This window comes from Neomonachus schauinslandi, chromosome 15 (assembly GCF_002201575.2).
Source record: "Neomonachus schauinslandi chromosome 15, ASM220157v2, whole genome shotgun sequence".
In the NCBI taxonomy this organism is placed as follows: domain Eukaryota; kingdom Metazoa; phylum Chordata; class Mammalia; order Carnivora; family Phocidae; genus Neomonachus; species Neomonachus schauinslandi.
Window position 1 is genome coordinate 9,802,976 of NC_058417.1, and position 27,883 is coordinate 9,830,858.

At 47.9% G+C, this 27,883-nt stretch overlaps 2 protein-coding genes and 1 non-coding gene across 3 annotated transcripts in view; 2 read left to right on the forward strand and 1 right to left on the reverse strand.

Moving 5' to 3' along the window:
* The first annotated feature begins 279 nt into the window (after positions 1-279).
* ZSWIM7 (zinc finger SWIM-type containing 7) lies at positions 280-10,653 on the forward strand. Its single transcript, XM_021694509.1, has 5 exons — positions 280-503; positions 2,833-2,854; positions 4,559-4,661; positions 8,965-9,069; positions 10,386-10,653. The coding sequence occupies exons 1-5, from the start codon at positions 413-415 to the stop codon at positions 10,509-10,511; spliced, it is 447 nt and encodes a 148-aa protein (XP_021550184.1). The 5' UTR covers positions 280-412; the 3' UTR covers positions 10,512-10,653.
* Positions 10,654-12,436: 1,783 nt separating this feature from the next.
* Positions 12,437-27,883, reverse strand: part of ADORA2B (adenosine A2b receptor) — a 21,032-nt gene continuing 5,585 nt past the window's right edge. Inside the window, exon 2 of the mRNA XM_021694776.1 lies at positions 12,437-13,138. Coding sequence (XP_021550451.1) covers positions 12,475-13,138 — 664 coding nt within the window. The 3' untranslated portion in view covers positions 12,437-12,474. The remainder of the gene's footprint in view (positions 13,139-27,883) is intronic.
* LOC123326791 lies at positions 23,512-23,642 on the forward strand. Its single transcript, XR_006541332.1, has one exon. It is a non-coding gene; the product is annotated as a small nucleolar RNA SNORA18 (small nucleolar RNA).

Below are 27,883 nucleotides of genomic sequence, written 5' to 3' on the forward strand. Positions count from 1 at the left end.
CCTCCGCCGCGCGGCGCGACTCGGGTTGCCGGCACCCCCACCTCAGGCGCCCGGCCTCCTGCCGGCCCCGGGAGCAGGCGCACCGAGCAGGCCCGGCACCGCCGCCCCGCGGCCCGCAGAAGGCCTCGGCCCAGGCTCGGGCTCAGGAGCCGGTACATGCTCGCGCGGCGTCCTCGGCGCACTGCAGGCCCGGCCCGGTCCCAGGACGCCCCGCCCCCAGCGCCGAGCGCCCACCGGATTGGTCGGGCCGCGAGGTGGGAGGAGGCGTCGTCGTGGCCGCCCGCATGCGCGTGACGCGCGCCGACGTCACTTCGCCTCGCCCCGCCCCCAGCCGGCGGCGGGAATTCTCCCTAGAGCCGTCGGAGCGTCGCACCTGCGGGGCTTTCGGGAGAGGCTGAAGGCCTGGGACGCCATGGCCTTCGCCTTGCCCGGAGTCACGTTGCCCGCTGTCGTCGAGGAGCTCCTGAGCGAGATGGCCGCGGCGGTGCAGGAGAACGCGCGAAGTACGGGCCGGAGGGCGTGCGTAGCTGCGCTGTGGGCGGTGGACCTGGCCCGGCCGGGCAGGGAGGCGAGAGGCGGAGCCTGAGGGGCGCCGGGTTGGGGGCGCTCCCCCCGCGCTCTTCGTCCTGGCTTCTCCAAGCTTTTATCCCCTGTGGTTCTATTCCCAAACCCCAGTTCTTAAAAAAAAAAAAAAAAAAAAAGAAAAGAAAAGAAAGAAAAGGAAAGCCCGATTTGTTTAGGGAGCAGCGCGGTGGTTCCCTGCAGGCCGGCGGGGCAGCAGGGACAGAAGTGCTGGGCGCTGCCACGAAACCCCTGAGAAGGGACCTCGGGCCAGGAGGGCAGAAGGCACGGGAGCTTGCGCGCACGTACGGGGAGGTGACGTTCTTAATTATTATTAAGCTTGCTTGCGGTCTTTTTCTTCCCCCTCAAAATCCTAACTCTAAAATTAATCCTCGTGCACACTGTGTGCATCAGATAAATATTTTAGAACCCGAAAACCAAATGCATACGCAGTGACTGGAGTAAATAGGGATATCGTGAAAGTAACTGTTACTTCTCTGACCAGCAGAGGATGCTCTGTGACTGTGTTTACCAAAAATCACCCAGGTGATCTCAAGATGTGCTCAGGGCATTAAAGATGATAATTCTAATCAGAATGCATTGACCAATTGGAACTACTCAACCAGTGTAAAAAACGGCCACTTAGGGCGCCTGGGTGGCTCAGTCGTTAAGCGTCTGCCTTCGGCTCAGGTCATGATCCCAGGGTCCTGGGATCGAGCCCCGCATCGGGCTCCCTGCTCTGCGGGAAGCCTGCTTCTCCCTCTCCCACTCCCCCTGCTTGTGTTCCCTCTCTCGCTGTGTCTCTCTCTGTCAAATAAATAAATAAAATCTTAAAAAAAAAAAAAAAACGGCCACTTAATAGCAGTGCACAGCTCAGAATTGCCGCTGCTTTTTCACTTGGACGGCTTTTGTTTTAAAAGGACTGCACTTTGAAAGGGTTTATCTTGAGTTACTGTATTTATCCATACTGACGTAAGCATGGTATGTATGTTTAAAAGATTAGGCCAGGCAGGTATTCAAATATGTTGGGATCCCCAAAAGGATGGGGAAAAAAAAAATCTGTTAGCTCAAACACTGGTTGCCAAAAGTGGGCTCTGTCTGAATTAATCCATATACTGTGACCACTGCCATTGATTCGTGTTTATTTCCAGCAGAACCGTTTCCTGCTATTTTAAAATATGTGTTCTACATAGTAATGCACTATTCCTGATCTCTGTGCTTCAATGATAATATTTTTAGATCAAGATTCTGAGTTTACACTTGTGTGATGATGTGATATCTAATCACAGCTGGGCCACCTAGGAAGCTGTGGTTGCTTCTCCTTTCCTGCATAACTTTTTGTTTTCCCTGGAATTACAACTGTTGTGGTTGTGTTTTTTTAGTTTTCTATGTATGTATCCCTAATTCAACCTCAAACTCTTCACCAGTGTTCTAAATCTCTACTCCATATGCTCAGATGAGTGAGATGTTGTCTCAGTTTCATTCTTCTGTGGAAATCTCTCCTAGAGCCTAGACTTGCTCTAATACGGACCCACTGCTCTCCTACCTATTTCCTGAGATCTTCCTTCACCATTATTATCTTAGGAATTCCCTTTGCCTGTGTTGAGCAGTATGTTTATCTATAATTTCCTTTTTCTGGGTTTACTATCTTATTTTATAGAGCACATTCTCCAGTAGCTTCCTGAAGAAGAGTACATGAGGTATACTTTTTGAAGCTTTACATGTCTAAAAAGTTTTTTCTAACCTCACCCTTAAATGATAGCTTGGCTAGGTATTGAATTATACGTTGGAAATAGTATTTCTTCAGACATCCGAAAGCCTTATTCCACTACCATCTATCTCCTTAAACTTACTTTAAAAGACTCTACTATTTTAAACCCCCCTGCTTCATCCCCATCTCCAAAGCAATCTGGTGCCATCAGTTTCTGAGGGTTGTAGGGGTAAGAAGGTACTGGATTTTGGAGTACAAATGAGGTTATTGCTTGGCTCTCTCCATTGCTAGCTTAGGATTCAGTTTCCTCAGGTCTTGTAAATTATTTTCCAGTGTATCTTAGCTGTTGTTTCTCCCTGTCCTTTCATCCTGGGGAATTTATGCTTTTTAAAATAATCCTTTTATTATTGTTTAGTGGAGTATTTGGAAGGAGTAAAATCAGATGCATAGACTTAATTTACCATCTTACACAAAAATCTTCTTGGTTAAAGTCTTCTAAAGATTTTGTCTATGGCCACTGGTTTAACATGATTAACTTTCTTCCCATTTGTGTTTTACAGTTCCTGATGAGCATCTGTCATCGTAAGTATATATCCTGTTGTAATCGGGTTTTTTTTTTTTTTTAACCATTAATGTGTCTTTTTTAAAGATTTTATTTATTTAGAGAGCTGGGGGAGGGGCAGAGAGAGAGGGAAAGAGAGAATCCCAAGTAGACTCCACACTGGGTGTAGAGCCTGACACAGGACTGGATCCCACCACCCTGAGATCATGACCTGAGCCAAAATCAGGAGTTGGATGCTTAACCGACTGAGCCACTCAGGCACCTCAACCATTAATGTGTTTTAAAAGCCAGATCCTTTCAACAGCTCTTGGTTTTTAAAAATACTCTTACTAAACTAAGAACAGTGTTTTCTTGACATGATTGTTAAAAATCTGTCCAAAGCCAATACCATTCTTGACAGTACAAGGTATTCTTGTGTTGTCCTATTTGCCACTTTTGTTTAACATTGTTCTAGTGGGGCGCGCCTGGGTGGCTCAGTCAGCTAAGCGTCTGCCTTCAGCTTGGGGCCTTGATCTCAGGGTCCTGGCTCCCTGCTCACTGGGGAGTCTGCTTCTCCCTCTGCCTCTACTCATGCTCTCTCAAATAAATAAATAAATAAAATCTTTAAAAAAATGTTCTTGGAAAAAAGAGAAAACATGAAAAGCATCAACAATCATACCACCCAGTGATAATCACTGTTACAGTTTGGTTTATTGCCTTCTTTTTTTTTTTTTTATTAAATATTTTATCTTGAGATATTGTGGGTTTTCTTAAAAATTTTTTAACATGATTGAGAATTTCTAAATACCTAATTATGTGCCCAGCCTTTCTCACTTATAAGAATTTTCCCACATACCAGATTTTTTTCTGATCTATCATTTAAAGGTGGATAGCCTTTATTACTAATACAGAAAGTACAAATAAGTACCCATCAGGTGGTAAACATGAAAATCTCTAATAATATTGGTATTGGTTAGGATATGGGGAAAAAAAAACTCTTATACAGTGCTGGTGGGACTGTGGTTTCCACTGTGGAAGGCTATTGACAATGCCTATTAAAGTTGAAAAATGTACACATCCTAAGGCTCAGCAATTCTACGTATGTAACCAGGAAGAATTCTCATGTGCATTAAGGGACATGTACGGGGATAAATGAGTATTCTTTATAATGTAAAATAGAGACAATCAGACTGCCTATCAGGGTACCTAAAAAATAAAATGTATGTACATTTTATGTATGTATGTAATAAAATGTTAGTCAAAAAATAAATTAAAAAATACATATATCAACATGCATCATTTTCAAAAGCACATTAAATAGAAAAAACCAAGTTGCCAAAAAAACCTACAATGTATCTTTTTAGGTTCTAAAACTTAGGAAACAAGAGCATACGTATGTATGTATATGCGTGTGTATGCGTGTGTGCTATGTATACATGTTCAGTGTACTTTGTCTAATAAAATATAAAAACATTAACAGGAAGGAAACCAAATGCATGCAGTTGCCTCAGGGATGAAAGGAAGTTGGGAAGAACAGGAAGCACTATGATATGTAAAGAGGGCTTTTACTGGAAACATGTTAACATTCTGGGGGGGGGGAGTTGATTACATGGGGTTTTGCTATATTATCTTTTTTTCCAAATTAAAATGAATTTTTAAAAAAAGTGCCAGTGGTGATCCTCTGGGTTAAGTTCCTGAGGTGACTGAAAGCAGGCAGTCTAATCTGAAGCCTCTCTGTTTCCCAGGCTGAAGTTCATCTTCGGCTCATCAGCCATCCAGGCCTTGGACCTCGTGGACCGACAGTCCATCACCTTAATCTCATCGCCCAGTGGGAGGCGTGTTTACCAGGTAGAAGTCTAGAGGTGGGGATGATCTCAACAAGGAACCCCCTTAGGACAAAATGTTTTCGTGAGTCCCAATATTTCCTGGGCTACTGAAAAGCAAATGACCCAACTTCATAAAAATCAGTGTGTTAGTAATTAAGTCAAAAAAGACCTCTTAATCCTACCTAGTAGCAATGTATAGAACCAGCAATGATGTGGAGAGGCTGTTTTCTCAAGTCTAATGGCGTATAGTTGATTTTTGCTTCCCTGTGTTTGATAACAAGCACTTTCCCCCAAAAAACTGTGTTGACACTTTCACCTTGTTCATTATCTCTTGCCTACAAACAAAAGCCAAAATGCATTTTGAGGTCCTTCTGCATGCTCAGATTCAATCTGTCAGAAGTGATCTTTCAAAACTGTTGTCAGGAAGTATTTGTTAAGGGTCAGACTATGCTGAAGGCAGGTTGTCTACTTGGACTTTAGTTTTGCCTTCTAGAATTTAAGATACGTGGATCTGTAAAGTAATAGCCTCTTATCAGACTCTGAAAGATTCAGATTTCCATGTGTTGATAATTCCCGCAAAAGCCCAACCAGGTATTTATCTTGCAGGAAACTGAGATGCAGAAACGTAAACTCACATCTGACAGTTAGGATTTCTAACTGCTGTCCCACACTGCCTCTCTATAAACAGTGGGCCACACTGCAACCCATTCCCACTCCCCCGCACCCCAATGTAGTTATATGAGACAAGGGTAAGTGCCATGGGATTGAGGGAGGGGAATCTTGTGAATGAAATAAAAATACTGGCAATGTTCTCCCAAAATTTTGAGTCTGGGGGCACCTGGGTGGCTCAGTCAGTAGAGGGCATGACTCCTGATCTCGAGGCCCAAGTTGGATGTAGAGATTACTTGAAAATAAAATCTTAAAAAATAATAAGATTTCCTTAAAAAATGTGTGTATGTGTGTATCTGTCTTGGAAGGAGTAAAGAAGCCATCAGCTCTAGTATGTAATCTAGGTCTTGCTGAAGACCAGGAAGGGGGAAGTTTTTCAGCATTTGAATTCTGGTTTATTTATGATGAACATCTCAGAGCTGAGACCATGTCAATTAATTTCTAGTGAGGGAGCAAAGCCTACTATTGTATTTACTTAAAAGAAGCTACCTATTAGAATTTTGTCAGGGCACACTTACAGATTAATAATCAAAGCTATTAAATGATGTTGTACCTGACGAGGTGTTTCCATTTTACTTCTTAGTGTTTTTATTTGGCGTTTCTATGTAGCTAAAATACCCGGAACAAGACGGGCCTTTGAGTTTTTCCCACATCTTTTAGTTTCAGATTTTTTGTCTCCGTTCCAGTGTTAGCATGACACTTGACATGTACGAACAGACTTCAAACTGCCCTCCAATTCTAAGATCTAGTCATTAGTTAAAATCTTAAAAGATTTTGTTTGAAATATTTCAATTCTTGTTGACTTTTTGTTTCTCCCAAGATTGCCACTTGTTTAACTTTCATGATTCCCATCCTGTATTATATTACATTGCTTTATTCGTCATAAAAATGCAAACTTCCTAGTACTGTGACTTCCAGCTTGGACTTTGAATTAAATGAGGCTATAGAAATCTTACATACACCCTCAGATTAACCTTACTGGTCTCATTGTATACTACTGTAGTCCAAATTTGGCTTAAGTCAGAGGTTCTCTGAGATGATAAAAGTTGAGTCAGACACTGTCTGATACTCCACTGGTCATCTTTCCATAGGTCAGCCTTCTGATACTGTTACTGTCTTCCAGGGACAATGGTGATTACTCCAAAGTCATCACTGTGCTGTCGTCACCCGAGTCGCTTTTCTGTAAACTTTTTGGGTTCACCTAGAAAGAGGGATGCATCAGTCAGGAGAGGCTAAGCCATGCTGTGGCAGCAATGACCCCCGAATGTCAAAGACTTACAAAGTTTTATGTCTCATTCATGCTTCACATCCATCCAGAGTCGATTACCACTCTACTCCAGGACATCTTCATTCAGGGATCCCAGCTGGCGTAGCAGCCTTTCTCTGGAATATTGTGGATCTCACAGCAGAGAGAAGAGAGGATGTGGTCTGTACCGATTTGTAATGTTTCTGCTCGGCTACTCACATTTTCCTGGCTAAAGCAGCTCACATAGCCAGCCAGTAGTTAATAGGGCAGGAATGTATAATCTTCTTTCAGAGGCACCGAGCACAGGGAACAATAAATAATACAGTTGAGCACTGTGACGGCTCCTGGGAGGCTGGCAGCAACCATAAAATAAAACTGTGCTTGCGAGTGGATGACCATCCAGGTGGGTCACTCTCCTTAGTACCCAACCGGAACCACAGACTTCCTCCGAGGGAGGCTCATACGAGTCTACTCAGGGGGCTCCGTTTCCTCTTTCCCAGATGTTTCTTTTTTAAAAGCTCTCTCCTTCTGGGGATAAACATTGCAGACTGTGAGTGGGGGAAGTGGGGGCAGTTCCTGGGGGGCGGGGGGGGGGGGGAGTCATTTTTCCACTGAAGGCTGAAGCCACTGACTTAGAGGATCCCTGAGGTCAATTTCCAGTGGTAATCATTTCTAACTCAGATTTTTGCCTGATGATTGGGTTCATTAGTCATCCGATGGCTGGATAAGGAAGAAGCAAATTCACAATTTACTATCTCTTGACAGTATTTACTGCCTCAGGCGGTTCAACATTGTACTTTTAGTCTTGGCCAGCCCCTGACAGGATCAGGCAAGGGAGCCTCTGTAGAAACTCTTCCCCCTCCCTAAGTCACCTGGCATTGATTCAGCATAGTCCAGAGTCTTCTCATGGATTGGGGACCCACAAAAAGAAGGAACCGGAGAACGATTCAAGTCAGTGTAGAATTCCAGAGGCTTATGCCTGCTTAAATTTAAATCCAGAGAGAAGAGGTAGAGGAAAGGAAGAAATCTTAACGTTTTACTCATTGGTAATGGTTTGGAGACCCAAAAATCGTTCACGTCACTGCTGGATATTGGGTTTTTCCCAGGATTAAGTGGAAGACCGTCTGCTTTCAGACTGTTGTCAGTTTGACAAACAAGCACAACGCTGGAACACTGCTCTTTTGTTGCGGCCTTCCCTGTTGCTTCATTTTTTTTTTTTTAAGATTTTATTTATTTGACAGAGAGCGAGAGAGGGAACACGAATGGGGAGTGGGAGAGGGAGAAGCAGGCTTCCCGCCGAGCAGGGAACCCAATGCGGGGCTCGATCCCAGGACCCTGGGATCATGACCTGAGCCGAAGGCAGACGCTTAACGACTGAGCCACCCAGGCGCCCCTGTTGCTTCATTCTTTGTTGGGGAGAAAGACAGAAGAATCTCAGGGGTGCTGACTTTTTTTTTTTTTTTTTTAAGTCTGGCCTTTTCATTTCAGTTGCCATCTCAGAGCCTAAAACTAATTTGAAAGCCCTGTGGCAAATTCCTAAGTGGCAGGTCATGGTAAAATGCCCCTCAAGATGTTTCTACTTCCTTGGATACTGATTTTACACTCCTGGTTTGGAAATTAAAGCCAGGAATGAAGCCCCAGACATTTTTGGTTTGGGGTGCTTGGCGGTAGAGAGACGTCAACAAGTGATTTCTCCAAGTTTGTCCATTCATGCCACAGACACATCAGAATTTCCCTGTACGCCTGTCTCCTTTTTGTCCCCCAACTACCAACAAGGCGAGTTGTTCCTGGACTAGGCCTCTTAACCAGCCCCTCAAGTATCTATATCCTCCTTCCATCCTACTGGATGAATAGGCAGCTCCAGGCGTGCCTCATTCAGAGATCTGCACCCTGTGCAGCTGAGTCATCCCTCAGCAAGATTCTTTGCTTTATTTATTCTCCCTGCTCTCAAATGTTTTTTAAGAGCCCTTTCCTTCTTCTGAAGACCCGTCTTCCTACCTCACTGCTTGACTCTTTACCTGTGTTCACACTTTAAGTGTGTGGTGGAAGCTTTAGAAATGCACACACCCATTGTGAAACACCAAAGGTTAAGAAACCCCACGGTAAGTGTGTCCGAGGAGACCTTTCCCCTCCACCTCTTTCTAGGCAGCCCATGGAGTGGGCTCTCTAAATTGCTAGGGGGAGGATGGTTTAGCTAGTCTGAAAGTCCAGTTTCCTTATATGAAGCCCTCGAGGGCAGAGCCCCGAGGAGGAGGGGAGAGTGTGCACTTTTGGGTCACATGTTACTGCAGTTCTTGCCAGTGCGATTTGCAGGGCAACCCTGAATCCTCGGATGGATAAATTCAAGGGAAGGAGGCTGTTTTCCAGCACGCCTTTCGAAGTCTGATCTCATCTCTCCTTTTCTTTCTAGGTACTGGGAAGTTCTGGTAAAACATACACATGCCTGGCTTCTTGTCATTACTGTTCCTGTCCTGCCTTTGCCTTCTCGGTGCTGCGGAAGAGTGACAGCCTCCTGGTGAGGACAAGGGAGGCTCCTCCCATTCTAGTCAGATTAGCAAATTCTTAGCCCTTACCGCGTGGCGTAAGCATTATACAAAATGGGAATTTTTACTGTATGTCGAAACAAATAGTTTACTGTCCTTGATTGCAGTTAGTCATCTCTTTTGGGTTTACCCTCCCAAAATGCAGTGTCATTTTTAGATCTATATCCATTACCCGATTTTTTATTTATTTTTTATTTTATTTAAAAGGTCACTGATGAAGCCTTGCGGAGGGCAACAAAGTAATCTCGAAATGATTTTTCGAGTTGGCTCTGGGGAATTAGAGGGCCCAATAAAAATATGAGCTAAACTGATTGTTGGCAACTTTGCGGATCCCCTACTCCAGCTATGAGGTATTTCTTCCCACTGCCCGTAAGACAGCCTGGCATTAGCCATGCCAGCCTTGAACGTGGAGCAGGAGAGCACAGGGAGACTTTTGCCCATTTCACGGGCGCCCAGAGCATCAAGCAGGAGCAAGCCATACTCCCATAACTCCTTATTTCAGACGAGAAAGCACTACCCACCCGAGAGCAGGTAGCTATTTTATAAGACTTGCCAAGGAAAATTACAGTACCCGCTCCATTCTTCCTCTCATACTGTTAACTTGGTAAACATCTTGGGAACGAGGGTGGCTGGTTGGATATCTCGTTGTTAAAAGACCACCTTCACAGCCGATGTGTCATGAGTGTGTTTTACCTGTGAAATGACAGGATTAAACTTCGGGCCCCTTCAGTATCTAAAGCTGAGCGTGTTCTGGGACAGAAGGTCCGGCATGTCCCCAGAGGTGTGTACGGGCCTCTATGGGAGGGTTCTGCGACCCACCCGTGGGACAGCACGGCGGTTAAGGGAGCAGCCCGCAGACTCAGCGCGTGGGTAAAATGGGGACAAGACCTGTCCTCATGGGGTAGCCGACAGATTTCAGTGAGATCATCTGTGAGAAGCACTGAGCAACATGGTAGGTCAGGGAATGTCCGCCATCGCTGTGAAGGGTGTTCTGAAGGCTGGAGGAAAGCAGAGCTGAAGACGAAAATGAGGGGCCTGTCTTGGTTTGCACGGTGGGTTATAAACCCTGTGTCAGCTGGGTCTAAATGGCTTCCCAAAACAGGCAAAGTAAAACTTTCTTCATCCCCTCGGATTTCTAGAAAGAATACATCGTGTCATCTTCAACTGCGGTTTTTAGGCAGTGAGTCCATAACGTTTGCGCCCCACTCCTTTCCGAGTAAATGTAGCAAGAGGTCTTGGTCAGCTTCGGCCCTGCCCATCTCTAACGGGTTTGTGTTTTGTGTTCCAGTGCAAGCATCTCTTGGCGGTTTATCTTAGTCAGGTAATGAGAACCTGTCGGCAGCTGAAGGTCTCTGACAAGCAACTGACTGACATATTATTGGTGAAGAAGAAACAAGAAGCGCAAAAGGTATAGACTGAGCATCGTTCTCTTTCAAGATAGAGAAGTCCCACCCAGAAAAACATTTAACCTACCAAGGTTCACCTGGAGGAGAGGTGAAATAGATCTTCTGGAGACTTCTCGTCAACTATCCCTTTTCCCTCCAGGACAAGAGACTATGAGTTGCAAGCCAGGATGTGCGTATACTTTGAAGGTCTACAGTTTCTCCTGAAAAATCTGAGCCAGCCTCAGCCCCATGGGTCAGTTTCCTGGATGAATCAAGCATTTGACCCAAAGCCTAGTACTGTGTCCTGTGCGCCGTTAGATTTTTTTTTTTTAAGATTTTATTTATTTATTTGAAAGAGAGAGCACAAGCAGGGTGGAGGGGCAGAAGGAGAAGCAGACTCCCTGCCGAGCAGGGAGCCCGACGTGGGACTTGACCTCAGGACCCCGGGATCACGACCTGAACTGAAGGCAGACACTTAACCCACTGAGCCGCCCAGGTGCCCAGTTAGATTCTTAAGTTACTGAAGTACTAGTAATTTTTAAGAGGTTGGAATAGTAGACGAAACTGGTCAGATGAAGTTTAGATGAGTAAGTGTGACTTCCTTTCCTGGGATCCAGGAGGTTCCCTGCAGCAACAGAAGATCAGCGAGCGCAGAGATGTGGCTGAAGAGCAGCCAGCATAGAAAGACCTCGGGGTTCTCGCCTCAGTGAACTGCAGCCAGTCTGTGGAGCTGGTGCCAGGAAAGCTCACACAGGCTGCAGCGTTAGAAAGGTGGTGTCGAAAACAAGGAAGGAGCCGTGGTCATGCCCTGCGTGCACTGCGGGGCTTTATAACAAGCCAAAGGAAGGAAAATGAGCCTGCGTGCAGCCCAGGAGAACTTCTTAGTAAGTAAAGCTGCTCCCAGCCAGAGTAGGAGCCTGGAGGGCCGGGAATGCTCTGGCGCCACCGGGGCTCATAAATCTGCAGTGTCCTCACGGGGATACTGCAGAAGGCAGTGCAGCAGCGAACAAACAGATGAAACAGATTTTACAGCCCGGGCAATGCCCAGCCCCGGGCCCCTGGAAACCTGCGGCCCAGCGCGTGAACACGGTTCAGGGTGCCGGTGGCACCGTGGTCCCTGCTGGGCAGAGCGTTTTGTTGCCACAGATAAAACCTGTCAAGACTCGACTCCTTGGGAAACTTGAGCTGGGTATAAACTTCTCTTTTTAAGCAATCTTCAGAATAAAGAACAGAATGTGGATGCAGCACCCTAAGCTTGTGAAGTTTTATTTTTATTTCACCTAATAGATGTACATGGTTGTACGATTTTTACTTATTCAGATTTTCACACTTGGGCCCCAGCAGCGTGGCCAGACTTCAGCATGGTAGAGGACTACACTTGACTATCTGACTGTCGAAGGGGCAGATGCAGTCTGGCAGAGAGGGATTCCATCTCTCCGGTTTCTTCCACTAGTACATGGAAAAGAATGTTACCAAAGAATGATATTCTACTTACAAACTTACAAGAGTAGCATTTCCCCAAATAAATATAGCAGTTTGTTGACTGAAGAATTACACTTAATTTTCCTGGTCACCTTCCTAGGAACAAGTATCTATTTTTAGTATGTTCAACTTTTATTCTTTCACTGCCTCTAAGTTAAAAACAAAACAAAACATTTGTATTATAATAGTTCACAGTGTTTCACAGTAAAATAGTTTCATTTTCTACCATGAAAGGAGGCGCAGACTCTTAAAAAAACAAAACAGTCTTTTACAATCCATTCAGGCCATCGCCATCATCCACACACAGCAGCCAGAAAGAGCCAGAAAGACTTTGTGAACCTTTGGAGCCGACTAATAACATGTGCATATTAGCTGGGTATGTGGTCACTCGAGAGGGAGCCCATGCGCTGACACGACGTAGCTGTAACAACAGCAATCAGCCAGTCCCGTCCCGTCCCGTCCCTGTGCTGATTGTGAACGTGTGCCTTCTTGAAGAGGCCGGGCCCTCGGTCATAGGCCCACATCAAGGGCAGGCTGTGTCCCTGCCTGCCCGTTCCCACTCTTGAAGACACCTGTCTGGCAGAGGACATACCTGGAGATGATTTTGTGAAAAGTATAGCGGAAGTCTTGGTTCCGATAGGCATAGACAACGGGATTGACCACCGAGTTGGCATGTGACAGGAGAATGGCCGTGTTCATTGCCCACTTGGGCTTATTCTTTGCCCGGGCTGGCTGAAAGAGACTGACACAGTTGATGGCATGTAGTGGCAGCCAGCAGAGAGCAAAAATGCCAACGATCATGGCCAGGGACTTGGCGGCGTGGATCTCCCGCTGGATGATGGTCCTGGAGTGGTCCATCAGCTCCATGTGCTGAAGCTGCCTGCAGGCCACCATGAAGATCTTGATGTAGATCACCAGCATGATGAGCAGCGGGGGCAGGACGCACCCAAAGAAGTTGAAATACACCATGTAGCTCATGGGGACCACGTTCTCAAACAGACACTTCACGAGGCAACAGCTTCTGTTGGTGGCTCCATCCCAGGGTTCCGTGCAGTTGGTGGCACTGTCCTTACTGTTCCAGCCCAGGAACGGGGTCAGTCCGATGCCAAAGGCGAGGACCCAGAGGGCAGCAATGACTCCTCTCGCTCGAGTCCCAGTGACCAAACTCTTATACCTGTCCAAAAGAACATCATCTGTTACCGTCAGCGTGCAGAACTCTGTAACCGGAGTCCGAGACCCCACCTCTGCTTTGGTTCCGTGGCCTTTACCCCAACAATCTTTAGGGTTCACCCTCAGGGGGTACCATGGCCTTTTACCCTCAACGTGAAGACATGCAAATAGGTAGGAACACCTTTGCTCCAACAAGCTCAATAAGAGTTTCATTCTTGACTTACTAGCGCAGCTCTGTTGAGTGACAAATCATGGTCAGTGAGAACAAGGGGAGAAGTCTTAGAGGGTGCTTTCTAATTATCCACATCCCGATCTGTGAGTCTAGGTCTTCTGTAAGGCACTGTTCTAGGTGGTGCGCCTCACCAGTGAACAGAACACCCAAGATCCCTGCTTTGAAAGAACTTACATTGTAGTAGGGGGAGACCGATGATCCTAAACAACAAACATGTTAGTAAATTATATGGTGTGTTAACAGGAGAGGTGTAGTATGAAAAAAGAAAAAGCGGAGTAAGGAAGATCAGGACTGGCAGGGACTGGAGTTTTCAAGAGGTCAAAGGAGGTTTGACCTCCATTGATTCGGTGAGACTTGAACAAAAGCCTGAGGAAGTGAGGCTTGGAGCCCCCAGGACCCCAGCAGCACTACCTGGCGGCTCTGGGCAAGAATCCTTCTGGCCTCCCACAAATACACGAGAGGTCTGTCTCAGACCGTAAGAACAGTCACCTCTGGAAACTGCTGGAGAACAAGACTTCTGGCAACATCCCTCTCTCTGCTAGCAGCAAAGCTGACAAAAACAGGGAAATACTGTAGCAAATATTAAATAACTCTAGTAGTTCTAAAACTTGAAATCTTGTTTAAAACTGTTAGAAATCATAACGCACAATTTAGACATTTTGCCATAAACTAGCCCATATATGGTTTACGTAGCAAAGCTATCAGGCTTGCTATTCACAGTTGGTCCATAATATGTATTCAATGTCAGGTATTGAGGAAATGAGAAAAAAATCTTTCCTTAACCTCTGGGAAGAAAACTGGGAAATAACTGGATACACATTACCTTAAGACCTGTCTCTGGAAAGTGTCCAGTTTCCCCGGCCTGCAGTAGAAAGCCTGGCCTCAGCCCGCCCCACCTACCCCGTGCTGGGCAACCCCCCCGCCCCCGGCCACCTCATGCTGCTTTCGACATGGGATAAAACACCTGTTCCTGTTTCAAGGGTCACCTCCGTTCCTGATCACCTCTCAGGCTGAGGTGGCCACTCCCACTCTCTGGCCCCAGACACACACCTGGCATAGAGCTTATTTATCTAATACGTGTGTTTTCCCCTCAACTAGAATGTCAACCTCTTAAGGACTGGCACTTTGTCCCTTCTGTGTTGGTGTCCCAGGGCCCGGCACATATATAGTAGGTTCTTAATGATATGGCCATTATGAATGCATTCCTTATTTGTTACCTGATTTGTTATCAAACGGCTTTAAAAGAAGATTCTACTTATTAGGAATACCTAATGCTACAGGTCTGGACAGGCAGGGGAACTGGTACAGTTTGCTGAGGAAGTTAACAGAGATCTTGCCTCATAAGTGACAGTGATCCCTAATCTTTTCTCCTCCCTCTGAGGGCAACTCTCTGCAATGGGCAGCGCGATTGTGGGGCCTTTACTACAAATGACCTGCTGGGCTCTGTTGCTCACTGAATTTTCCTTGGCCAATAAATCCATCTATTTCTAGGGGTGCCTGGGTGGCTCAGTTGGTTAAGCGACTGCCTTCGGCTCAGGTCATGATCCTGGAGTCCCGGGATCGAGTCCCGCATCGGGCTCCCTGCTCGGCAGGGAGTCTGCTTCTCCCTCTGACCCTCCCCCCTCTCATGCACTCTCTCTCTCTCATTCTCTCTCTCAAATGAATAAAATCTTAAAAAAAAAAAATCATCTATTTCTAAATCCTTTCTGCTTTCCTCCTCATTCAGGAATCTACAGCCATTCCTTAAAAAAAAAATGTTATTCCTGTCCATTACCCCACCAGAGAATGCAGTCGCTCCCTACAGAATAACCAGGCAGCCTCCCTACAAGCCAGGCACTTAGAATCACAGGAATTTAGATCTATGAGGCCACTTCCTCAGAAGCCTGCCCTTTCTCTTTTGTTGTTCACAGGATTCAACTGTATTTAATTGAGTACAGTTGAATACAGGCCAGTCCAGGGCCGGGATGAACTGTATTTGGGGTAAGCAAATTCTCTGGTACGGAGCGGTCTGGAGTGGATACATGAGGTGGTTTCGGCCAATGAGACAAAAGGAAGTCTGCTAGGGTACTTCCAGGAAAGATTTTACTTCCTTTTTTTTTTTTTTTTTTAAGATTTTATTTATTTATTTGACAGCGAGAGAGGGAACACAAGCAGGGGGAGTGGGAGAGGAAGAAGCAGGCTTCCCACCCAGCAGGGAGCCCGATGCGGGGCTCGATCCCAGGACCCTGGGATCATGACCTGAGCCGAAGGCAGACGCTCAACGACTGAGCCACCCAGGCGCCCCGAAAGATTTTACTTCTTGATAAAAGGAGAGAGACCCATGAGGAGGGCTCTTCCCCCTCGCCCGTCCCTTTTTGCTTTTGATGCTCCTATGGGAGGCCGTGATGCCTAAAGCTGCAGCAACCATCTTGTGACCATGAGGGGCTAGCCTGGAGACAAAGCAACGGCAAAGCAGAAGGAAGGAAAGAGCCCGGGCCTTTCACGACCTCTCTGAACCACTGCACCAACCCTAGAACCATCATGGCTCCACATTCGAGTTCAAGAAATCATTAAATGTCTTGATTGCTCAAGCCACTGTTAACCAGCAACCAAAAGCATACAAACTGGAAGGGACTTTTCTCTCTTCTAATCAAAACTCTCTTATTTCACAAATGAGGGAACAGAGATACAAAGTCTTTGAGTAACAAAAGCAATAAAAGAACCAGAGACCAAAGCTAGGTCAGGACTCTCAACCTGTGTTCCTTGTACCACATTATGCTGGGGCTTATTTTACTTGACTTTTTTTTTTTTTAAAGCAACATTAGACACTGTACATGGAGGGATCACAGGGGGTAGCTTCCCACCAGAGCTCAGAACAACAACCGGAATCCACCTACATTTGAACTCAAAACTGCTGGATCCTGCATGTGTGAAAAACTACTTTTATGCTCAACTGACTTAGATAAAGCAGATGAGTCCATCAGGGGAGCCGCTGCTCACCACTTTGTGAACCCCCCCAAATACAGCTTTTTTTCCCCGTTGGTTCATTATTTCATTCAGAGCTCTTCCTTCGGACCAGGCCCTCTGTTAATCACTGGAAACATAATCACAGCCCTCCTGGGTTGTAAAGCTAACGAGAGAGAAAGTAAACAAGTTGGGCGCCTGGGTGGCTCAGACGGTTGAGCGTCTGCCTTCGGCTCAGGTCATGATCCCGGGGTCCTGGGATCGAGTCCCCACATCGGGCTCCCCGCTCGGCGGGAAGCCTGCTTCTCCCTCTCCCACTCCCCCTGCTTGTGTTCCCTTTCTCGCTGTGTCTCTGTCAAATAAATAAAATCTTAAAAAAAAAAATTACAAGAGTGGAGAGGAGAGCATTCTAGTCAGAACAGCATGGTAAGGCTTTCAGACAGGAAAGGATTGTACTTTCCTAAAGAAGCAAAAGGAACTGAGTGACCTAAGACGAGGCAGGGGCCAGCTCATAGGCCATGGGAAGGAATGTAAATTTTGATATTCCAAGTGCAGTGGGAAACTGTTGAAGGCTTATTTTAAGCAAGGGAATGGTGCCGATTTATGTTTTGTAAAGCCCACGGTGTGGAGACTGAATTTTAGGGAAGAAGAAAAGCAGATCAATTAGGAAACTCTTTTGGTGGTGCATTCAAGAGAAACTGTTGACGTGGACCAGGGTGACAGCAAAGATGGTGCCCACAGATCTGCCCTTTGGAGGGAGAACCAACAGGTCTTGAAAACGGGCTGGATGTAGGAAGATGAAAATTGCAGATGGGGGCGCCTGGGCGGCTCAGCCGTTGAGCGTCTGCCTTCGGCTCAGGTCATGACCTCGGGGTCCTGGGATGGAGCCCCGCGTCGGGCTCCCAGCTCGGCGGGGAGTCTGCTTCTCCCTCTGACCCTCTTCCCTCTCGTGCTCTCTGTCTCTCATTCTCTCTCTCTCTCAAATAAATAAAATCCTTGGGGCGCCTGGGCGGCTCAGCCGTTGAGCGTCTGCCTTCGGCTCAGGTCATGATCCCGGGGTCCTGGGATCGAGCCCCGCATCGGGCTCCCTGCTCCGCGGGAAGCCTGCTTCTCCCTCTCCCACTCCGCCTGCTTGTGTTCCCTCTCTCACTGTGTCTCTCTCTGTCAAATAAATAAATAAAATCTTTAAAAAAAAAAAAATTGCGGATGATTCCTAGGACTTTTCCCCTCCCATGCACTAATGTTTTTTAATTCGTTACACGGAAACAGTATCAAGGGGATTAAGAGCAAGAGAATGCTGAATGTTAGTATCCTGATGAAAACGATCCCGAGAGAGAGAGAAGACGTACAAAAAAGGCCAGACTATTAAAGCGGCTGAGAACCTGAGGAGGTTGGAGGATGTGGGTCCAGGGCTCGTGTGGAGGGACACGCCGCTGTGGCAGAAGGAAGGAGGAGGACAAGGCCAGGGCAGGAGGGGGAGGGCCCGGTGGCTAGAAGACCTCTGAGAGCTGTGGTCACCTCAGCCACGGAAGAAAAGCCATCCCCCGAGGGAGCGGGGAGGCCGAGGTGTCTCAGCGAGGGCAAGAGGGAGCTTGCTAGAACTATGTGGTGGGATGCCTGCCTCTGTGGTTCTGACAGCGCGGCAGCCCCTGTTGAGGATGAGGTGCAGGCCGACCCGTGGAAGTGCGAGGCCGAGGAAGAGTGAGAAAGACAGGAGCTCAGACCAGGGTGCGGACGCTTGGGCTGGGTGGCAGGTGCGGCAGGCGCACACAAGGGCGGCAGGGGGTGGGGGCTGCGTGTCCGGACAACGGGAACATCAAAGGTGCGTGTCTTTTGCGGGAGGGAACGGGACACGACTCTGGAAAGGAGAGTGGAGAGAACCAAGAGGAAGCGCTAAATACTCGGCTAAAGAGGAGACTAAATCCGCATCTCCATTTTCATCTTTAATGTGCCAAGAGTACTTGAAACTTTAAAGGAGAAAAAAAAGAAAAGTTCATCATTCCTTTCTTCATCTAAAACAAGGTTTCCTCCCTCATTTCCTCCTAACTGGTAGATCGTTTCCCACTCTGGCGGCCTTTGAACCACATGATCGAAGTCCTGGGGCCCCGCGCCTGCAGACCCGCTCCCCCCAGCCGTGACACTGGGCCCGCGCCGCCGACGCACCTCCTCCAGGCGGCCTTCCCGTCGCGCTCAGACCGTGCCTCTCAGGTCACAGCTGGGCTCGCTCCAGTTTACAGATGTGGAAACCGAGGCTCAGAGGGCTTACGTTATTGGCCTGCTGCCCCGAACTGCAGTCAGGACACAAACTCCATCTAACGTGACTCCAGTTTGGCCACAAGTAGTCCTTTCCCTGCTCGGGACCGGATGGCTCCTCTCCCCAGTCCCGGCTCCCGCCTCCGCCGGTCACTGAGCCACAGGCCCACCTCGGGGGCAGCCGCTTCGCTTTCCTCCCCGCACACATCTGCCCTTGCCGGAGCTGCTCGCTGGCTCCAGGGACCTCCCCTCCGGAGCTGGCCACGAGGGAATGGAGGGCTTGAAGCAAGAGGCCCCCACTACTTTCTTGGTAAGCAGTCCTTAAAAGGCAGCGCAGAGACTTCCTTTACTCTGCTGGAGGAACAGCCAGACCCACAGGAGAAGCATGGGCTCCAAAGACAAAAACGTTTACGCGGGCACTCCAGCTCCGTAAGGGCACACGGTGTCCACGAGACCCATGCCCGGGCCCAGGCCCCGATGGGAGATAGTCAGGGATGCTGGAGAAAGCAGGCAGGTGTCCCCGCACCAAGCAGGATGCTACCAGGGATGACCCCTGGGCTCCCTGGCATCTCACGAAGGCTCTAGTAACCTCCTGCCCTGTCCTCTCATCTCCTCCTTGCAGCCGTTGTGGCCCCGTCCCTTTCCAGAATGCCTGTCTCCTTCCCTGGCCCCACCTCCGGCCTGCGGATTCCGTGCTTTTCTCCCTCTGCACCAGCGGCTCCCACAACATCCTCCTGCGCGCGCACGCGCGTGTCCCCAAAACATTCCCGAAAGGCAGGGGTCAAGTTTTCCCCCTCCATCTGCCCCTATGCCAGTCTCTGCCCGGCTGTGGGGGGGCACCGAGCATGACAGTGAGGCTGAGGAAGCCGGACATAGGTCCCCAATGTAGGAGGTGTCAATAAAATGTAGAGATGACTAAAGGAAGCATAAGCAGCTTTATTATCCCAAACAAGCACAAGCAATTCTCTCCCACACAAAAGGGGTGTTCTGGGAAAGTCCTGGCTCTGCTGCTCTCTGCTGGACACGGGGCTGGGCTGTGACCCACCCGTTCTCCCTCGAAGGGGCTCATTAGCTAAGGAGATTGACAGAAAAACGGTCACAAGGAGGGACTCAACAAAGGGAACAGTGTGGACACCGAGGTTACATAAGGCAAAGCGGAATCGCCAAGTTCCGCACAACAAGGGCTGGCCTATTTCTGGGGCAGGGTCTCCTCCCTCCCGGGCTCTGCCACCCTCCGCTCAGGCCAGGCCGCCTTCTTGGCCTTAGAAATCAGGATTCCCAGCTCCCGGGTGCTCTGAGATCAACATATGCCCTTGGGAGGGCTGCACTCTGGCGGCGGAGAAATGGGGACAAAAGCGGCTGCAGAACCCACCCCCATGGCTGCCGGGGCTTTTACCAGAGAGAGAAGGTGTTCAAAGCACTTTATGGACGCACAGCTCTAGGGAGATGTGTGTGGAGTCCTGTCGCATTGTATTCCTAATACAAACATTTCTGCTTTAAAGCATGTGAATATACACTTTAGGAAAACTTCATGTTCCCTAAAAGTGCCCACAAATGATAACAGGATGTATATCGAAATTGGGTTAGGACAGACCCCCTCAAAACCTATAAAATGTCATAACTAGAACACTAACGACTCGGAGCACCCGAGCAAGCAGCTCGGCGGGGCTGGAGGCTGCCACAGTGAATATTAAAAATGCACTCAAAAAATCTAGTGGAAATTCTGGCAAAACCTGAATTAGAGCAAGGCTGGGAAGTGCCAGGACGAGGCGGATGAAAGAGCTGTCCAGAGCCAGGGGGCTGTAATTAAGCAGGGCACGGTGGGCCAGGCTGGGAGACGGCTTTCGGAAGAAGCCGGCCCAGATGGGTTTTTTCTTCCTCCCCGTTCCCCTTTGGGCTCCTGCGCCACAGCCGTTGAACAGAGGGCTTTTTCCTTTCCTGCTGATAGCTACTCCCGCGATCCCAAGCCCTTCCACCGGGGCCAAACCATGGATGAACCAAAGCAGTCTGCAGGGGACCAGCATTCTCCCCCTCTCCACCCATGACACGTGCACGAGCTCACATTGCAGAAGTTCACAGGGAAGCAGACCAGTGTGTCCTGAAGTGCTGCGCCGTGCTCCCCACGGACCCCCCGATCCCCACGGCGCCCCTTCCCCAAACCTCCCACATAACCATATTTTGTGTCTCCTTCCACCGAAGCATGCGCTCCTTAATGGCAAGACTCCATCTCGCTCACTGCTGAATCCGAAGCACCAACCGTGGGCTGGGCCCACAAGTGCTGAACGGGAGCCTGAATTTACAAGAGAACAGGACTCTGGTCTTAATCACACAGACTTGTGTAACGGCCACTCGGTAGCTCTAAGCGAAACAAGGCAGGGGGCATGGGAACGTGTCTGGCCTGAGCTTCAGCCTATAGTTCACAAGAAGCGATCTGCAGAAAAGGGACGTCTTTGTGCTGAGTAGCTGCTTCAGATTTCTCATGGAACCAAACGAAAAGGGTTTGTGAATGGGTGTCATGGGGGCGCCTGGGTGGCTCAGTCGTTAAGCGTCTGCCTTCGGCTCAGGTCATGATCCCAGGGTCCTGGGATCAGGCCCCGCATGGGGCTCCCTGCTCGGCGGGAAGCCTACTTCTCCCTCTCCCACTCCCCCTGCTTGTGTTCCCTTTCTCGCTGTGTCTCTCTCTGTCAAATAAATAAAATTTTGTAAAAAAAAAGTTTTTTTTAAATAAAAAAAAAGTTGTCATGGACAGAAAAACAGAGAATTTGAATGGCACTGTCTCTATTAAAGAAAGAGAATACACAGCCACAAAGCTTCCCAAGAAGGACACTTAAGACCAGGATGACTTCAAAAAAAAAAAAAAAAAAAGACCAGGATGACTTCACTAATGAATTCTATCAAACTTCTGAGAAACACATAAAATCATTCGTTCGCAAAAAGAGTAGACACCATTTGGTTCTACGTACATGTATCTCAGGTCTGGGAGCGGGAAGGTCTCTCGGTGACCATTTGTGGTAAATGCACAGAGGGCTCTCTGCCTTGTCCCCACCGTCTGTGACGGTCCTAGCTCTAGTGTGGGGGGCAGCCCAACGTAAGGACAGCACCTGCCTACGTGCCCGGTGACAGCTGTGGTCACCAGAGCCTAGCTTCAGGCCAAGTGCTTCCAAGGAGGCCAGGACCCTCAGCTACTCCGGCTCCTGGCGGCGGGGGTTCTCATCTACTCTAACAGGTTCGGACTTGGCTGAATCCCAGCGGCCGACCTGGCAGGGGCCTGAGCTGGGCCCACTGCTGCATGTACAGATAGCTGGACAGGATGCCACTTGTCCTTTGCAGTCACCCGAGAACGATGGAGGAAGAATGCAGGTGGCTGAAAAGAAAGCCATCAGCACTCCCCACCAGCCTCCTACGGCTAGGAGACAGTCCACCGTGGTCTGACGGTGATTCAACCCACTGAGATTGAAGATGGGGACCAGGACCGGGTCTCCCAGAGTTCACCTTGGAGGCTGTTTTTTTGGTGAGTCTCACATTTTGGTTTTCATGTATCGGGGGGGACTCGGGGACAGCCCGCGGTTTGCTGGGCTCCAGACTCTCATTTTCAAATGAAGTAAGAGGCGCTAAGAGAAAGGGCCCCTGCCTGAAACCAAACCAGAGAATAAAAAGATACCTTGTCTTCTCCCCCATAAAGTACTCTCCCACACTGCTGCCATCAGGAGGCACGTAATATCGGTATGTCCCATTACTGATGATGTTAGCTTGGATCACCTGGTTACCATGGTTTCTGCCAGGTTTCTCCACTGTAACGATTTTTCCCTTTGGATTTAGCAGATATCTTGGAAAAGGTACTTTGAGACTACATATCTTGCTCCTCATCAGACTTTCACCAATGAGTTTTAGCACCTATTGATGATTCTTGCCTGAACGAGTTATTACTATGATAGTTGCCAAATGATGATTCGCTTAACTCAAGCATTCCTACTCATTAATGAGATGGCATTCTCCTGTAAGCAAGAGTTCTTTCAACTCATTATTTAAAAAAGGGGAAATCTCCTAGTTCTTTCACTGTGAGGGCCTAGTAGAAAGGATGCTCCGGGAGTAATGAACACACTGACCCAAATCTTGGTTTCTAAATACCATTCTCCAGTGAAAGGAAACAGCGCTCCTTGGAGAAATGGCTGATTCCAAAGCTGGAAAACACAATGTGAGCTTGCAAAACCTTCCTGTGACAGAAAGTAAGGAAGTGCTCAAAAAATTGATGGGAACACTTCTCGAAGTGAACTTGAGTGGGCTCCCACTGGCTCATTTTGGGCATCAAAATGAGAAACACACACAGATTAGAACACATTGAATGAAAATAAAACCCCATAAGTCCATTCTGATATTTAAAACTCTTTTTTATGAAGAACGCCAACTGATCAAGATGGAAGGAATGAAAAGAAAGAAAACTGCCATTTTACATGGTAATAACTGACTCAGGCAAGAGTCATCGGCGGGGAAAACATACCCTTCCAGTGCCTGAGCGCTGGCAGACACAGCTGTAACCAAGTGATCAGAGTAAGACCCCAACAATGGGACACATAGAGATGGCACGCCTTCCCGCGTGATGGATCCAAACGGACATAACATCAGGTAGAGAGTATTTGTCCAGGGAGAGAGCTGGGACCTTATCCTAAGGCACTGGGAGTATTAGGTAAAGGAAGGAGGGGCAATCAGGTTTTTGTTTTAGAGAGACCGCTGTCTTGTAACGAACGGGCTAGGAGGGCAAGCTCGGATGCGGAGAGACCAGATGTGAGACTAGATGGGACCAAAGAGAAGCGACTGGGGAAGGATATAAGAAACCCAAATTGGAAAAAAAAAAAAATGTAACTGAGAGGACCTGTTCTGTAACATCTTTCAATAAAGCTTTAAAGTTCTCTATGTTAAATAAATAAATAAACAAATAAATAAATAAAGCAGCTGAGGTTTATCCTGATGGGGTTTTTTCTGTAGACCTACATCGTTGGGAACGCCTCATACAGAACACGTGTGGTTTCCTTTATTCACAGAACTATGTGTTAGATCCGTGGGAAAGAACTACAGGACATGATCGTCTAAAACTATGAAAGACCTAACAGTCACATTTTTTAAACCTCAGGCATTGGCCAATTCCTACAATCTGCAATTCTAGGGTGTGACAGTCTAGGGGGTGTCTGAAGTTGAGAAGCAGGCAGATCCATCTACTCTGACCCTAAACATGGCCCTAAAGTAAAGAAAGTGGATCCCAAAGATTACAGGTGGGGAATTTCTGAAATATGTCCATATTCAAGTAGAGATCAAAGACGCCCAAGTGAAAGAATTGTGGACTGACAGTGACAACCATGGATTGAACAAAAATTTTATTTATTTATTTAGAGAGTGAGCATGCATGTGCAAGCAGGGGGAGGGGCAGAGGGAGGGAGAGAGAGAGAGAGAGAACCTCAAGAAGGTTCCACGCTTGGGGCAGAGCCTGACCTGAGCCAAAATCAAGAGTCAGACACTTAACCCACTGAGCCACCCAGGTGCCCCAAAAGTTCTTTTCAAAAGGACTATTTTAAAGACTATGATTCTGACTTTGGAGGAACTTAGGTGATTGGCAGTGGAAAGAATCATATATAAAATTCCTTAAATAAAAATTTATTGACTTAAAAATATTTTTTATAGGAAATCTTTTCCTTTAGTTTTTTTTTTAATATTTTATTTATTTATCTGAGAGAGAGAGAGCACGCATGAGCAGGGGGAGGGGCAGAGGGAGAAGCAGACTCTTCACTGAGCTGGGAGCCCAGGACTCTGGGATCACGACCTGAGCCGAAGGCAGATGCTTAACCGACTGAGCCACCCGGGTGCCCACCCCACCAAAACTTTTTTAATTAAAAAAAAAAAAAGCAGATTTGACAGTGGTATTGAAATCAGCATTGGGAATCGAGAGGTCATCTACAGAAAGCCGCTCTGGGACGTCTGTGGGTGGTAGGATTGCAGCAAAACAGTCAGTAAACCAAGAAGGTGAGGCTCAGAGAGGGGCGAGAAACCTGAGTACGTTTAATGAGGGAAAGAGCCTGCAGAGGAAAGAGGCTGCCATGCAAGAGGCTGGGGAAATGAACAATGCTGGAGCCCCACAAAACTGGAGGAGGTGGCTCCAGAGCCAGCGTGGAAGGACCACCCAGCCCAAACTCCCCAAGCTGCAAGCTCAACCACCTACTGTATCACTTGGCCATAACCTGTGCGCTTCCCCGAAGGCCCCATGTGTGGGAGGACGGGGTCACTCTGGACTCCTCCCTTCCCCGTCATGCCCAACATCCAACCAAGTCAGCAAGTCCTCTGGAACCTGTTCCCAAAGATCCCGTCTTCTAGCCCCAAGATTCTCAGTGTGTGGAGTCAGTAGAGATCCATGCGCAATCACACAGGCTGACCACATAGTTTACACCCTGAGTCCACCCTGCCTGGCCCGACCCGCCACGTCTCTGGTCCTTGTTCGCGGACTATGGTCGCAGGGCCCATACTTCGTCCTTAGGATTCTTTCCTGTCCTGGTCTCTTGGCGATGAGGCTTCACCTGTGACCCCTCTCTGCCTCAAACTCTGCTAGACCTCTTGGCTGGCTTCAGACATCAACCATCCCCGGTGCAGAAGTCCCGAGCTTATGCATCTCGACTATCTCTAGGCTCCGCCTCCATCTCCACGGCCCCTGCCCTGGTCACGCTTTCTTCCTTCACACCTACAGGACAGCTGGGCAACCTTACCCAATCTTGTCGCCTCCCATCCATCCCCCTTGCTGTCCGCCAGAGTGCCCGTTCTATAATGCAAACCTGACCACATCAAACTCCTGATGAAATTCCTACACTGGCCTTCCAGGTCCCACTTAGTTATCACTTCTCAGAAAAATCCCATTTAAATGACAGTAGAGAAACAGAGAAGGAAAATAACTCATAACCATCCTAAAGGTAGAAGTGGAGGGTGACAGCAGCAAACCAGAGATTTTAAGGAGTTTCCAGAAACCAGAGGGCACACAGGATCATCAGGATGGGGAAGGGCCCTACATCAGAAACAGGGCGGGCCAGGAAGAGAAGCTCCAGTCCAGTAGCCAGCAGGTGCCAGAATGGGATTTAGAGGAGAAATGGAAATCAAGGGCAAGACTGCCTGTGCACCAGCTTTGTGGGCTGTCTCACTCTTCCGTTCATTGTCCCCCCATCTCCCATGGAGCATGGACCCCCTTCACCCTCCACCCTCTCCCCAAGCTGCAGCATGAGACCTCACGATGGAAGAGGGGATGGGAGGAAGTTCTGATTACATACACTTTGTGCCACGTGAAGGAGTCTGAACCATGCGAATCCAAAAAAGGTTTTTTTCAAAACCGACTCAAAAATTGTTAACCTCAAATCAAAAGTCAAAATATGAATGCTAACATTCAAAAAAACTATAGAGAAACTAGGGAGGGAAAGTCAAGGAATTCTTCCAGAGGAGAATAAAAAGCTAAAGTGTTGGAAACTCATATATAAGAGGACTTTTAGAAGACAAAGATCAGGGGTGCCCAGATGGCCCGGTCGGTTAAGCGTCTGCCTTCGACTCATGAGGGTCATGATCCCAGGGTTCTGGGATCGAGCCCCACATCGGGCTCCCTGCTCAGCATGGAGTCTGCTTCTCCCTCTCCCTCTGCCACTCCCCCTGCTTGTGTTCTCTCTCTCTCTCTCTGTCAAATAAATAAATAAATAAATCTTAAAAAAAAAAAAAAAAGAGGGGCGCCTGGGTGGCTCAGTCGTTAAGCGTCTGCCTTCAGCTCAGGTCATGATCTCAGGGTCCTGGGATTGAGCCCCGCATCAGGCTCCCTGCTCAGCATGGAGTCTGCTTCTCCTTCTCCCTCTGCCGGTCCCCCTGCTTGTGCTCTCTCTCTCTGTCAAATACATAAACAAATAAATCTTAAAAAAAAGAGAGACAAAGATCAGTCAAGGAGGGGAAGTCTCCACCCATCGATTACAACTCCCAGAAGGAAAGAACAGAGAAAGGGGAGATAAGAATATGATCAAGAATGTTCTATAGTTTTCTCAGTACAGATCCTTTGCCTCTTTGGTTGAGTTTGTTGAGGAAGACACAAAGAAATGGAAAAACGGGGGCACCTGGGAGGCTCAGTCATTGGGCGTCTGCCTTCATCTCAGGTCATGATCCCAGCGTCCTGGGGTCGAGCCCCGCATCGGGCTCCCTGCGTGGCGGGAAGCCTGCTTCTCCCTCTCCCACTCTCCCTGCTTCTGTTCCCTCTCTCGCTGTGTCTCTCTCTGTCAAATAATTAAATAAAATCTTTAAAAAAAAAAAATGGGGGGCCCTGGGTGGCTCAGTCAGTTGGGCGTCTGCCTTCGGCTCAGGTCATGATCCCAGGGTCCTGGGATCGAGCCCCGCATCGGGCTCCCTGTTTGGCGGGAAGCCTGTTTCTCCCTCTCCCACTCCTCCTGCTTGTGTTCCCTCTCTTGCTGTCTCTCTCTGTCAAATAAATAAATAAAAATCTTTAAAAAAAAAAAAAATGGGCAGAAGACATTAACAGACATTTCTGCAAAGAAGACATTTAATGCCCAACAGACACATGAAAAAATGCTCAACATCGCTCAGCATCAGGGAAATACAAATCAAAAACCTCAATGAGATACCACCTCACACCAGTCAGAATGGCTAAAATTAACAAGTCAGGAAACGACAGATGTTGGCAGGGATGCAGAGAAAGGGGAACCCTCCTACACTGTTGGTGGGAATGCAAGCTGGTGCAGCCACTCTGGAAAACAGTACGGAGGTTCCTCAAAAAGTTGAAAATAGAGCTACCATATGATCCAGCAATTGCACTACTGGGTATTTACCCCAAAGATACAAAAGTAGGGATCCGAAAGGGTACGTGCACCCCGATGTTTATAGCAGCAATGTCCACAATAGCCAAACTGTGGAAAGAGCCAAGATGTCCATAGACAGATGAATGGATAAAGAAGATGTGGTATATATATACAATGGAATATTATGCAGCCATCAAAAGGAATGAGATCTTGCCATTTGCAACGACGTGGATGGAACTGGAGGGTATTATGCTGAGCGAAATAAGTCAAACAGAGAAAGACATGTATCATATGACCTCACTGATAGAAGGAATTCTTAATCTCAGGAAACAAACTGAGGGTTGCTGGAGTGGGGGGTGGGGTGGGAGGGATGGGGTGACTGGGTGATAGACACTGGGGAGGGTATGTGCTCTGGTGAGCACTGTGAATTGTGCAAGACTGTTCAATCTCAGATCTGTACGTCTGAAACAAATAATGCAATATATGTTAAGAAAAAAAAAAAGAAGAA

Excerpts from the sequence above, each read along its gene's own strand:
- ZSWIM7 (XM_021694509.1), top strand. The coding sequence starts at position 413 with ATGGCCTTCGCCTTGCCCGGAGTCACGTTGCCCGCTGTCGTCGAGGAG. Across the intron at positions 504-2,832 it reads GGTGCAGGAGAACGCGCGAA|TTCCTGATGAGCATCTGTCA; the intron begins GTACGGGCCGGA and ends TGTGTTTTACAG. Across the intron at positions 4,662-8,964 it reads GTGGGAGGCGTGTTTACCAG|GTACTGGGAAGTTCTGGTAA; the intron begins GTAGAAGTCTAG and ends TTTTCTTTCTAG.